Here is a 13,869-nt window from a genome sequence, read left to right as displayed (position 1 = left end):
TTCGGCTCTCTATTATACCCAAAAGAAATGTCATGTTTTCTGCTTGGTGGTGAGTTTTCTGTTCAAAATGACAAAATCAAATACAACCCATCCAAATTTGAACAATCCAACTTAATCGGTTTTAATGACTTCCGAGAATTGGAATGAATCTCTAAATTCAAAAACCGAAATGATGGATCGAATGTCAAATTTACCTATTCATATTTTTATGATCTGTAGACATGCTATAGAAATTCTTGAAAATATAAATATCTTGGTAACATTATTTTCGTGGCATTATATAACCAAAATAGGTTTTTTTTAAGGGATTTTTAATCCTGGTTCCTCACGTTACTAACTCTAGAATTTTCATTAAAGTTCTGCTTTTAAAAGATGGTGCCGTGATATAGAATGGTTACCGAACCAGTTTAAGCAACTTGAAAGAAAACAAGAAATTTCAGACTAGGCTGAAAATTTTAAGTGGGCGTAACTTTGTGCTCCATTATCTATTGTTGGCCCATTATAAATCAAATCAATTTATCAAAGGTACGAGACCTAAAGGATTAGAGGCTATGCCAAGAGCTCGTCCAGTTTTTAGCCAAACAAGGCCAAAATCCTGTTTTAATTTTCTAGTAGTTTTAGAAAATTTATATTTCCTTGTTTTTCTTTCCATTAGGATTGTGTGTTTACTATTTCAAGTCATATTACAGACTTTTCTATTAGATTTTGTCAAATTTTAATAACACTTTGAGGAATTAGACGTTTGTGTGATTTTATTTTTCTGATCTTTACAATGTGTTAGTTGGTATTAAAGTAAGGATTTACTTAGCTCAGTTGCGGTTAATGATGTAATAAAATAAAATCCCAATTACGTTGATTGAGGGAAGTGGCTATATAGTGCAATAAAATTAGACATTTATGACACACAATGCACGCTATATTTGTTTTTTTTTTTTTGGTCGAATGCACGCTATATTTAGTTCAGCAATATTATTTGTATCATTCAAAGGGATGATGTAATTTCGTGAAACCAACCTTTGGACTTGTCCCTTAATTAAGGGATCTCTTTTGTAAGGGATCCTTTCTTCTCTATTGATTTCACATTCTCCCTCCACAAAAACGAGCCCCGGTGTAAATCCCCTTCAAACCTAACAAACATGTAAGGCTTAATTATCGATTTACTACCTAAAACTGTAACTCATTCCCACTTTACCACCTGAAAGTTTTTTTGTCCCAGATTACCACCTGTAACTTACATCCATGTCCCATTTTACCTTATTCCGTCAACAATTCCGTTAATGCTGACGATCTGGCCGTTAATGCTGACGTGGCGCGCTAGATGTGCGCCACGTGTCACATATTTTTTTATTTTTTCGCATTTTTTTATTTTTTTATTTTTATAAACTTTGAAAATTCATTAAAAATAGCTCCGAACTCAGAAAAATACACGAAAAATTCCTACGGACTCGTCTTGACTAGCACTAATTTTCTATAAAGTTAAATTACCAATTTGCCCTCTAAAAATTTTCAAAAAAATTAGAAAGTTCAAATTTATTTCTAAAAAATTAAAATAAATTTTCCTCTATTAAATAAATTCTAGAATTTTCGTAAACTCTTAAACAAATTCTCAAAAATATTTTGAAAAATTACCAAAAGCTAGTTTTAGAGAATTATTTCGAGACTTTACAGAAATTTTAGAATTTTTCTAGAATTTATTTTATAGGGAATTTTATTTTTCTCTAAGACCGAGAGGTCTTTTGGGTAGCAAGTGTTCACGAGAAAGGTAATGTTAGTTTTTAGAAGACTAACGGTGCAGACCTCATATTTTTTGGAGTTCGGGAGATTATTTTATGAATTTTCAAAGAGTCTAGAGTATTTTAATTTTTTAGAAATAAATTTGGACTTTCCAAATTTTTTGGAAATTTTTAGAGGGAAAATTGGCATTTTGACCCCATAGTAAATTAGTACTAGTTAAGACAAGTCGGTAGGAATTTTCCGTATATTTTTCTAAGTTCGGAGCTATTTTTAATTAATTTTCAAAGTATATAAAAATAGAAAAATAAAAAAAATAAAAAAATATAAAAAAGATGTGACACGTGGCGCACATCCAGCGCGCCACGTCAGCATTAACGGAATTGTTGACGGAACAAGGTAAAATGGGACACGGATGTAAGTTACAGGTGGTAATCTGGGACAAAAAAACTTTCAGGTGGTAAAGTGGGAATGAGTTACAATTTTGGGTGGTACATCAATAATTAAGCCAACATGTAATCATTGATCCCTATCTAGACAGCCTAGGCCCAGAGGGTAGGCGGGCTGGGCAACCGCCTAGGGCCTGGCCAAGTATAGAACCTCTTATATATAGGATAGTCCACTAGGTGTAAAGCCCACAAATCAAAAGGCCTTTATTTTTTGTTGAATGTTTTGAACTCTTTCTTTCTCAAATAAATGAGAATTTCTTTAAAATAACTCAGTCCAATCATTTTGTTATGGTCACATAATGCCTCCACCAAGCTCATTATATACTCTAAGAGCAGATGAGGTAAAAGGATGAGGGTTTACCCTACAAATTTGGCATAAGAAGCAATACTCGCCTGTGTTAAAAAAAATTGTCGAGTGTTCGGTGACATGTGTGCATGTACGTTGATGCGCTCTTGATCGAATCTGTATATATATATATATATATATATAAGAATGCTCTAAAACTAACTGGTTAGTAAGTTAATACAAAGCTAACCACCATGTTGGGTCTACTGCATAATGTAATATCAAAATCTGAACCGTCTATTTTTTAGGCCCTACTACAAAGATTATCCCTGTAAAAAATCTCTAAAATCGGAAGCCATTTCGTCATTTGATTATAATAACAACTATTTATATGCTTTTATCGAAAATACTGGTCGTCTATTTATTTGATCTTAATTAGATGACTACATGATTTTCGATTTAGTTAATTTTTTACAATAATGATCTTTGAAGTAGGGCCTAAATTATTAATGGTTCGGATTATGAAATTAGTTATGTAATGAACCCAAAAGCATGGTTAGCTTCGTATTAACTTGCTAACTGGTTAGCTTTAGAGCACTCATCTATATATATATGTATGTAAATAAGAATGTTCTAAATCTAACTAGTTAGTAAATTAATACGTAACTAACTATGCTGTTAAGCCCATCACACGATGTAATCTCATAATCCGAACCGTTCATTTTTTAGGCCTCACTTCAAAGATCATCATGTAAAAAATCTCTAAAATTAGAAGTCATTTAGTCATTTGATTATAATAACAACTTTTATAGACTTTTATCGAAAACAATATTTGTCTATTTATTTTATCACGATTAGATGACTAAATTATTTTCGATTTAGTTTATTTTTTGCACTGTTATCTTTGAAGTGAGGCCTAAAATATGAATGGTTCGGATTAAAAAATTAGTCATGTAGTTGGCCCAAAAGAGTGGTTAACTTCGTATTAACTTGCTAAACAGTTAGCATATATATATATATATATATATATATATATATATATATATAGAGGGCCCTTCCAATAAGGGATCCCTCATTTAGTGTTAAATGAGGGATCACCTTATGGGGCCCACACGGGTGGTTTTGTGTTAATCCGAACCGTCCATTTTTTACATCTTCATTGATAGATCATCCCTGCAAAAAATCAGCCAAATCGGAAATCGTTTACCCGTTCGATTAAGCGGTCAAAGTTTAGGTGTTTATAGAGGAATTTGTTGTTCGTCCATTTGTTTTAAACTTTGACCGCTTAAACGAACGGGTAAACGATTTCTGATTTGGCTGATTTTTTGCAGGGATGATCTATCAATAGAGATGTAAAAAATGGACGGTTCAGATTAACACAAAACGACCTGTGTGGGCCCCACAAGGTGATCCCTCATTTAACACTAAATGAGGGATCCCTTATTGGAAGGTCCTGTATATATATATATATACACACAAGAATGCTCTAAAACTAACTGGTTAGCAAGTTAATACAAAGTTAACCACCATATTGGGCCCACCGCACAATGTAATCTCAAAATCCGAACCGTCTATTTTTTAGACCTTACTTTAAATATCATCCCTGTAAAAAATCTCCAAAATCAGAAGTCATTTAGTCATTTGATTATAACAACAACTATTTATATGCGTTTATCGAAAACACTGATCATCTATTTATTTGATCTCAATTAGATAACTAAATGATTTCCGATTTAGTTGATTTTTTGCAATGATAATCTTTAAAGTATGACCTAAATAATTAACTATTCGGATTATGAGATTAGTTATGTGGTAGTCCCAAAAGCATGGTTAGCTTCGTATTAACTTACTAACCAGTTAGTTTTAGTGCACTCCTCTATATATATATATATATATTACTTATCTTATAACAAAGTAAGATTTGATGTTGCTAGAACTCCAACCTTTTTTTCTCTATTGTTTTTCTAGTCCTCTCTGAGTCTCTCTCTCTTTTTGGCTCTTGTTTTTTTCGTTCGGTTAGTTTTTCTTTACCAAAAAATTTGTTAGAGATACTGACCCCTTTATAGTAAAAGATTGTTTCTAAATTGTTCGGGAGAAAATTTTTTTGTCCAAACATTCTTTATTAGAATTAATTACCTGTACCTCCCTTACAACTAGTATATGTAACAACTAATACACCTATTAGAATAGTTAAGTTTCAGGTCAATTTCTTAATAATAAAGTAAGTTATTTTTTAACGTTTAAATATGAATAATTTTAAGTTGTTTTTTATAGTTTATTACTCTTAAGGGTATGACAGTTTCTGTAATTATTCAAAAAGACGAAAGTTTAGTTTTGTTACTCTCAAGGATAGAGAAAAGTAAATTTCGTAGTATTAAGGTCAGTTTTTGCGTGCATGAGGTACGTTTCAAATGGTCTTTAATTAAACCACCAATCTAACGGCAACTATAGCTACAGATGCAATTGTAGCTACAGTTGTAGAAATTTTTTTTTTCCTTTAGTTTGTACTTGAATATTTGTTAGGTTGATTAGAGATTTTCATTTTCAGTGTGTTTAAGTATGTTGGAGATTTATTTTTTTTAAGATTTAAGGTTATGGAGGATAAATAGTATAGCTGCAATTGCAGTTGGTATCGGCCTAATTAAACTGTCGATCAATCGACATGAAGCATATAAAATTGATTGGCGCTGTTTTTTCTCATAGAAGGTAAAATCAAAAGTGTATGTCCTGTTGGGTGACAAAATTAATTATCTGACCCTATAGTTAACAAACTCTTATTTTTTTAATATTATTATTTTTTAAGAATATTATATATATATATATATATATATATATATATATTGGACCCAATCTTTGGTTAGGAATTGCCGAAATTTCTAACACGTACAATTTTGCTTCTCTAGCTCTATACCCATTCCTGTTCAAAATTGGATTTATTTCAAAATGGAATTTAGGAATCTTCAAGTTATTGTGCCCCAACACATGTGTTTTGTCGTACTTAATGCCTGCCTTTTGATAAATTTGTACGTAAGAGGGTAAGAGCGATGTGTATTTCTCTACGGACTATTTAAATAGAATGAAATATTCTTGCTAATATGACCCACTGGTTAAAACACATGCTTATCTCTTTAAAAATTGAATTTACTTTGAACACTAAATAATTGCTTAAAACATTGGTACGTTAATTAAGTGGTCAATCATAGAAGGTCAACGAAGCATGTGCATTGCTCAATGCATGGAGCCAATAATGAACATGGTGGGTAGGAAACAAAACAGTTCATTTACAACTAGCTAATTCCCTTCAAACATCCATAATTTGAAAGACATTATGATCTAATTAAAATTCTAAACACCCCGACAATGGGATCTCTTCTTTGGATGAGCACGAGATTCATATATTTTTTATCAATGAAATCAAATTTGGATAATGAGCTTTTTAGGGTTTACGACCCAACAGTTTGGATGATTATGTACATGTGTAACTGATCAACTACTCAAGCATATAGATAGTTGTAAAAATCAAAAAAGCATATATGGTTGTTATATTTTCTCTTGGTTTATATTCATATCTAATAGAGACCACCATGCTTGCCTTTGGGATGACCACAACGATGCATGTCAAGGCCATCTTGATCGGTCTCTTAGTAATTTATATTAATTTCAAGTCTAAATTTTCACACACTTAAACAAGAAAGGAAATGAAAAGGAAAAAAGAAAAACAAAAGTCAGTTAATTACTTCGGCTGGTTCAACCAGGCCAAATTGACATACGTCCTTAATTGGGCGATAATGATCGATCAACTAATATTGAAAGAAGAAGATTATAAAGTAAAGAGCAAAAAGGCTCTCTAATTGCACAAGAACCATATTTTTCACTCCTTTCAACCATTCTTAATAAAAAATTTCAATGTTACTTAAAAACTCACTAAAAGACACGTCAAAATAATGAAAAAGTGAAATCTTGATCCCATATAACTCAAAAAGATCATGTTTGGTATCCTATTTAAAAATTTTTTTTTTAAAACAAAAAAATATATTTTAATCAAGAAAACATATTTGGTAAATCATTTTAAAAAACAGGTCTCTTTTTTAAAACAATAAAACATTGTTTTTTTTTTTTTTACACTTTTTTCTTCTTTAGTTGCAAATATTTTTAAAATTTTAAAATTGCTTTCAAATTTCATACCAAACAAATTTTCAAATTTTCAAATTGATTTTGAAAACTCACATTTTAAAAAATAAATCTTAAATTTTGAGAAAAAAAAAATTTTTAGTAGAATACCAAACAATCTATTTCCTCTTTTCTTCTTGTTTTGGCGCCAAATCTATCCAGACGACTTCCAAGTTGTTGTCACTTAATTTGAGCCGCATATCCCAACACCATCTACCATGACTATGAGAGACACGGCAGCAAAGGTACGTTTCACATCTTTTTTCCTTTCTTCTTTAACTTTGTATCTAAAACTGACTAAAAGTAATTTTATACAAAGATAAATTTCCAAAAAACAATAATAATTAAAAGATGGAAGGGGGTGTGTAATTATGATGTGATCGAGCTAGCTAGGTGGCAATAGAAGCACTCTACTGCATGTGTCATTAATGACGAGAGGCACCACTGTATTTTGGCATTCTCAAAGGAAGCTCCTTCATGATTTGATGAGCTACGCTATAGGCTATACTAACGCCATGCACTCTCAATCTCATGGTACAAGAAGTTTGTGCAAACAAAAATAGCTCCTAGCTATTAGGGCCCATGCATGCATGCACATGGACAATTTACAGAACATGTGCCAATCACAGAGCAGTGTACAGAATTGCATCACTTAGCTAGCAATGATATACATTATGCAGTGTACGTACAAAAGGTCGGGAACAGATATTGTTCCTACAACAAGAGTCAACTTGATCAGAAGATCAGAACCGTTCGATTAATGACAGTCTCGATCAGCATTACCAGCAAGGACTGTCATATCATGAGTACTGATGAGAAAAAGAAAACATGAAAGTATATGCAGTACTCAAGTTTTTACAATACGGTACCTAATGTTACAATAAGGGACACCCAATCAATTATAACATATAATTCAGAAAATAGTGAAGTTTTACTAAAACATTTTTCTCTAAGGTAATGTGATTTGAGTAATAATGCTACACGTACAAAAAAAAAATTAATTTTGTTCATTGAATTTATAATCTGGTAGTATTTAATTTATTTAAATTTGAACTCATTATAAGATTTATATATATGACTATTTTGTTTATTAGTGACACTCAATCTTTCTTTATAAGAAGAGGTCTTGAATAAAATCGTTGTTGATTCATTAAAAAATTTATTTATTTATAACAAGTAATATTAACATTTTTGTACTGACACATTAATGAAATGGGTAAACATAATAAATAAATTTAATAACATAGAATTTGTAGTTTATGAACTTCTTGTTGGAGACTCATGCAGACTATCTAATTGATATTTGATAGGATACCAAAAAATTAAGAAAGAAAGCAAAATAGCTGATATAGCTAATTTAGTATCTCAATTTAATAATAAAATAAAATAAAATTTATATTTTTATATTTTATATTTTATTATATAAACTTTTTTAAAATTTTAAGACAAATTATTTCTTAAAATATCAAGTCAGCCCTCATATTCTATTATAGTTGGTAAACGTTTCTCCTAGTTTTAAGGTCCCAATTTCTAACTCCTCTGCACTCTGCTACTCATAATTAATACATGGCCTGTGCAACTGTGCAAGGACAAGTGTGCGTGATTCAACCGTTCCCTCATAAATAACTCATAGGAAGTTTGCCTCTTTATGTCTGATTTCTTCTGTTACACGTTAATTTTGTAATATGACCAAAACAGGATCAAAGCGTGAATATGTGGACAACAGCTCATTAATGTAAATCTCGGGAAGGGAAAATATGGAAACAAAAGAAAATCAGGCACTTTTATGCTACTGTCATTAAATTTGTAACCAAATTTTTGTACACCATATAATGTGATAGATTTGTACATCCATATTTTTTTTTGTTTTGTCATTTATTTAATCTAAATTCAATATAAACTTTATTTATATCTAACATATATACTAGTGTTAATTGCGCTTTGACCCTTTAAGTTTAGTTCGTTTAAAAATTACTTTACATCCTGATTTTTAAAACTTTACATATACAGCTTTCCGTTATATTTGTCTTTTAATTTATGTCTTTTGTTAATTTGATTGTGTTTGAATGCTCTTTTGAAATAAGGCCCACAAATTCTTATGTGGCAAGTGACGAGGTGTGAACCCTTGTTTTTGTTGGGACATGTTCCCATGTTAGACATTGCGTGTGGACAATTGGGGAGGAAAAAGAGTATTTGGTTTTACGAACTACCCTTAACAAAGACAAGGGCAGATACCTCGTCACATGCTATGCAAGAAAATGTGTCTCATAGCTTATACGTAAGTAAATAACGCTTCAAATGAATTGTTAAACACGATCAAGTTAACAGAGGATAGAAATTGAGAAATAAATATAATAGTAGAGTTCTAAAGTTCATGGTGCAAAGTGAAAAACGATCCAAACTTGGAGGGTGCAAAACGTATCTAATGCCATATCCAGCACCAATGTATCCATTATAGTATCCCATTTTTTATCTCATTATCAACAAGGTTGCTTACCTTAAGGTGTCCAATCACCATTATAGCATAGATATTATATTTTAACTCTCAAATTTTGGGCAACTCAAAATTTAGGAGTTAAAACCTAATATTTCTAAGCGATAAACATGTGTCAATTTCTCAAAGAAGACAAAATTTTCAATGGACGATGCAATTCAGCCAAAAGTCGAGAGTTAAACCTAGTATTTAAGCAATGAATGGGTGCTAATTATTTGCGAAAGACAAAATTTTCAGAGCTGATCAATTTGTGCCTAGTTTTCGTAGCTTTTGTTCAAAATTTACATCCAAATAAAAAAGGGATTGATATAAATATATATACCAATAGTTCAGTTAATTAACAATTTTGGTGAATACAGTTAGTGATTTTAACATTATTGTTTTGTTATATTAAATAAATATTGTCCAAATCCTTAAACTTTCATAAGTTGCCCTAAAATAATCTAAGTTTTATAAGATGAGATGAATAATACTAGCTAGCTGATGAATGCACATAGACATGAATTGAATATATATTTACAAATGAAGATGAAAAAATATTAATTAAAAGTGTTAATTAAAGTGATGTTGACAAAAGTGTTGTTATATATATTCATTTTTTTTCTTTGGGGGGAGTGCGTTGAACACCATTCAATTTCTACAAACTAACATTAAATACACACATGAAAAGGGGCCTACCACACCCATTTCCTCGCCATCTTCTTTTACAACTCCCTCACCGCTCTCTATATATCACATTAATACCAGCAGCACAAAAGGAAACAGACATTCACATTCACAATCCCAAAACAAAATTTTGCTTATCACATCTCAGATCTCTTGGATCTTTTGGTGTTGATCCAGCAGATCCTCCATTTGCCAAGAAAATGAAGTTTCCATCTCTCTTCAAGAACAAAGAAACAACGATCACATCAACGACAACGCTAACGCAGCAGCAGCCATGGCAATGGCCCTCTTGCAAGCACCCCAAAACGCTGTCGTTCCGAGCTTCCGGGGACGATCATCACAACATGTTCAAGACCGTAAACTCTGTCTTCTTCGACCCCAACATCAACGACGTCGTCTTAGGGGTCGAAACTGATCCAGAGTCGACTTCCAACACCAATTGGTTCACAAACTCCTCATCGTCAGATCAAGAGTCAACAAGCTTCACAACGGAGTCTCGTGATCATGATCATCCGGAATACTGCTTCGACGGCGAGTCGTTAGAGACGGTGGTGCGAGGGGCGAGATCGGATAGGCTGTTTTTCAAGCCCGAAGACACGAGCTCCATCTTGGAAATCAAGGCCATGAAATTAGGAGGCGACGAGAAATTAATTAACATGGAGAATCCGTTTGAGGAGAGTAGCGTGGTGTTGGCGATGGAATCGGAGGATCCGTACGGGGACTTTCGGAGGTCGATGGAGGAGATGGTGGAGTCTCATGGGCTTAGAGATTGGGAATGTCTGGAGGAGCTGTTGGGGTGGTACTTGAATGTCAACAAGAAGAGGAATCATGGGTTTATAGTGGGAGCATTTGTGGATCTCCTTGTTTCTCTTGCTAATGCTAATGCAAATAATGCTAGTTCCTCTTGTACAGATGCTGCTGCTACTTCTTTTTCTTCTGCTGCTTCTTCTTTTTCTTCTTCTCCATTAATGTCTTCTTTTCAAGGTCACAATAGAGAGATTGGACAAGAAGATGATCAGAAGATGATAATGTTTTAGCTAGCTTCAATTAATTCATATATAATACAATTCTTCTTTTTTTTTTTTTCTATAAAATATTAGCTAGTAGGCTCTGTAAACAATATTGATATTAATGGAACTGATGGAACACATATCAAAATCAATACAATGGGGGTGAGGTGCAAATTTGCAAATGGGCGTCTAATAGAACACATGCATGTTTTCATCTGTATGGATGTACAGACTAGATGTTGACACATGTGATTTGCCATATATAGCTGTAGAATTTAATGAGATGAATTACTTACTTTTTGGGTCATATCTTTATTAAATTTAATTTAAGAGACAATACATCTAGAAAAATATTTAGCAAAAGGACCTTAACTATGGGGCTGTTACAATTCACCACAAAACCTTCAATTTGAGTCAATACAAGATATAAACTTCAATTTTGTGTTAAAGAAAGATATTATATACCTTAAATCCATTACAATATCCGTAAACATTGTCATGCACTTCCATCACTATTAAAAAAATAATTATAAAAACTAAAAGAAAGGGGAAGGATTCTAAAACCCTCCCCACGTCCTTCTCGACTGTATTATCAAAAGTCAATTATTATTATTATTTTTAATTGCATTTTTTTGCTTATTTTTAATTTGTATTTTGATAGTCTCAATGTCTTCCAAAGAAATTTCAACATTGAGCTCCTTGTTTCAATGAAAATTCACCATATATATATATATATATATATCTCTCTCTCTACTGGGCGCAAACACTGCCAGACCCAAAGGGTGCCAAAGGCTTCATTGACCTCTAGATTGGAGGTCGGCGCAAACAACCCTGTTGATGCAAAAATCCGAGAGTTAGTGAAACAACTTCAAACAGTTGACCTAGCTTTTTGCTTGGTTTTATTTATGGATGATCTTGGGTGTTGGAACTGAGTTGTCTTGCTTGAGATCTTCAATAAGGGTAACTTGTATGAACAAGGATCAACAAAATTAGTACCGGTGTGGTACCAGCCAACTACACTTCGATAATTAAGTCAGGGACAAACAAACAAAGAGAGACTAGCAAGAACAAGGCAACCGACAACCGACAACCGACAATTCGGTTCAGCAACCGAACCGAACCCACCCCTAGTTATAAATACATAATTGTTGACAACCACATAAATATCAATTTTTAGAACACTTCCCAATGGATGTCCACCAATCAATTATAGTTATCTTATTAAAACTGAACTGATCGAGAAAAGCCTAGTGGGACAAAACCGAAACGAATGAAAAAGAGTACAATCTTGCTCAAGATCATTGATATGGTGTTAATTTGATGCTCATAATGCTGCCTGGTTAAAACTTAAAAACCTATGAGACAAAAAACTAGTCGAAGGAAAAAATAGTATTGCACACATACCCAAATGAATTTCTCCCTTTGATAACCACAATCTTCAATATGATTATTCACAAGGTCAGCACAAATGAATACCACACATCGTTTTCATACATATTTAATTTTAGACAAATATAATTTGGTGAAGATGTCCATAAAAATCACTGGAAATTAAAGATATGTTTGACCTCATGACTTTCTGAAGTGCTTGTGTACAAAATTCTTCGTTGGTGTATGTTTAGTCATGCCGCTTGATATGTCCTTCAATTTGAGTTGTGGCATCATTATTCTTGGCTTATTTTGTATAAGGCAGATCATTCTATGTGACTTGATATATATCTAGAATATGTGTATCCAACCAGATATGGATCATCTAGGGCTGACTTTTGGTTTGATTTTTACCGAAATGACCGACTTTCGACGTAAATTTTTTGGTTTGGTAAAGCGATTTCACAATTCAAAAATTTAAAACCGAAAAAAGTTGGTAAACTAACCGATTACCAAAAATTATTACTGAAAGAAACCGAATTGATTATTACTGAAAAAATTGAAATATATATCGAAAAACTCAAACAATTACTGAAATTTAGTTATATATGCTTATATAATTCTATTATGTTAGTGGTACAATAAATATTAAACTACTAATATTATAAACAACTATAAGAAAATATAATTGTATAATGTTATCATATTAATATTATCAAAAGTGTGAGTTATGATATATAGTCATTCTTTAATAAAGTAAATGTTATTATTTTTAGGAAAATAAGAATCTAATCTTTAGGTAAATAATGCATATATATATCTGCTCATATTTATCGGTATACATACATATTAAATTAATAGGATATGTACTAATATATATTATTAAACTACTTATACTAGTATATATTACTAATATTAATATTGTTGCAATTAATACTAGTACTAGTACTATACTAAACTACCAATACTTCTCGTGCAAATATATATACATCAAACATTATATGTTATGCATCATATTTGATTAAATTTTAATTTATGTTGGTATATAATAATTAGTATATATTGAGAACTAACCTTAAATTGAGATATTTTGTGGTGGTATATTATCTTTTTAAGTACAACTCAAATTGAGATATTATAGCATATGTGATCCATAGTCTTTATTTCTTTATGTTTAGATTTCATTTGCCTTTAAAAAAAAAAAAATCGGGACATGCATTAATGTTAACTGTAATTGTGTGTATAGCATGTGATATGATTAGTATATATAAACCTTGGTCTTGTTTAAATGGAAAAAGTTAACTAGATGCATGGACTATTGCTGGTGAATTATGTTTGGAAGTTGAATATATTTTTATTTTAAAATTAATTACAATTATATACCTCAATTATACATCACTTTTCAACTTGATACCTCAAGTTTAAAAAGTTGCATTAAGGTACCTTAACTACGAAATCGTGTTAGTTAGGTATCTCCGTTAGTCTGGCCGTTAAGAAGGCTGTTATCTGATGACATGGCACGCGTGGACCCATCACTAAAAGACTTCATTTCAATTTAGTACTTCAAATTTACCATGTTTTTCAAGTTCATACCTCAAGTTCAAAAACTTGCAAATAAATAAATGTTTTCCAGGTTTTATCTCAACTTCACCCCAACTTTTGACCTATCAAATTTCCACCACAATCATCAATCTT

At 31.8% G+C, this 13,869-nt stretch overlaps 1 protein-coding gene across 1 annotated transcript; it reads left to right on the top strand.

Moving 5' to 3' along the window:
- The first annotated feature begins 9,906 nt into the window (after positions 1-9,906).
- Positions 9,907-10,833, top strand: OFP13 (ovate family protein 13). The gene has a single exon (XM_086235929.1). The coding sequence runs from the start codon at positions 9,997-9,999 to the stop codon at positions 10,831-10,833; it is 837 nt and encodes a 278-aa protein (XP_086092055.1). The 5' UTR covers positions 9,907-9,996.
- Positions 10,834-13,869: the final 3,036 nt, after the last annotated feature.

The sequence above is a fragment of the Dryas octopetala genome, chromosome 3 (genome assembly GCF_963921425.1).
Source record: "Dryas octopetala chromosome 3, drDryOcto1.1, whole genome shotgun sequence".
Taxonomy (NCBI): Eukaryota; Viridiplantae; Streptophyta; class Magnoliopsida; order Rosales; family Rosaceae; genus Dryas; species Dryas octopetala.
Note: the sequence above shows the minus strand (reverse complement) of the source record. Positions and strands in the feature narration are given on the sequence as shown.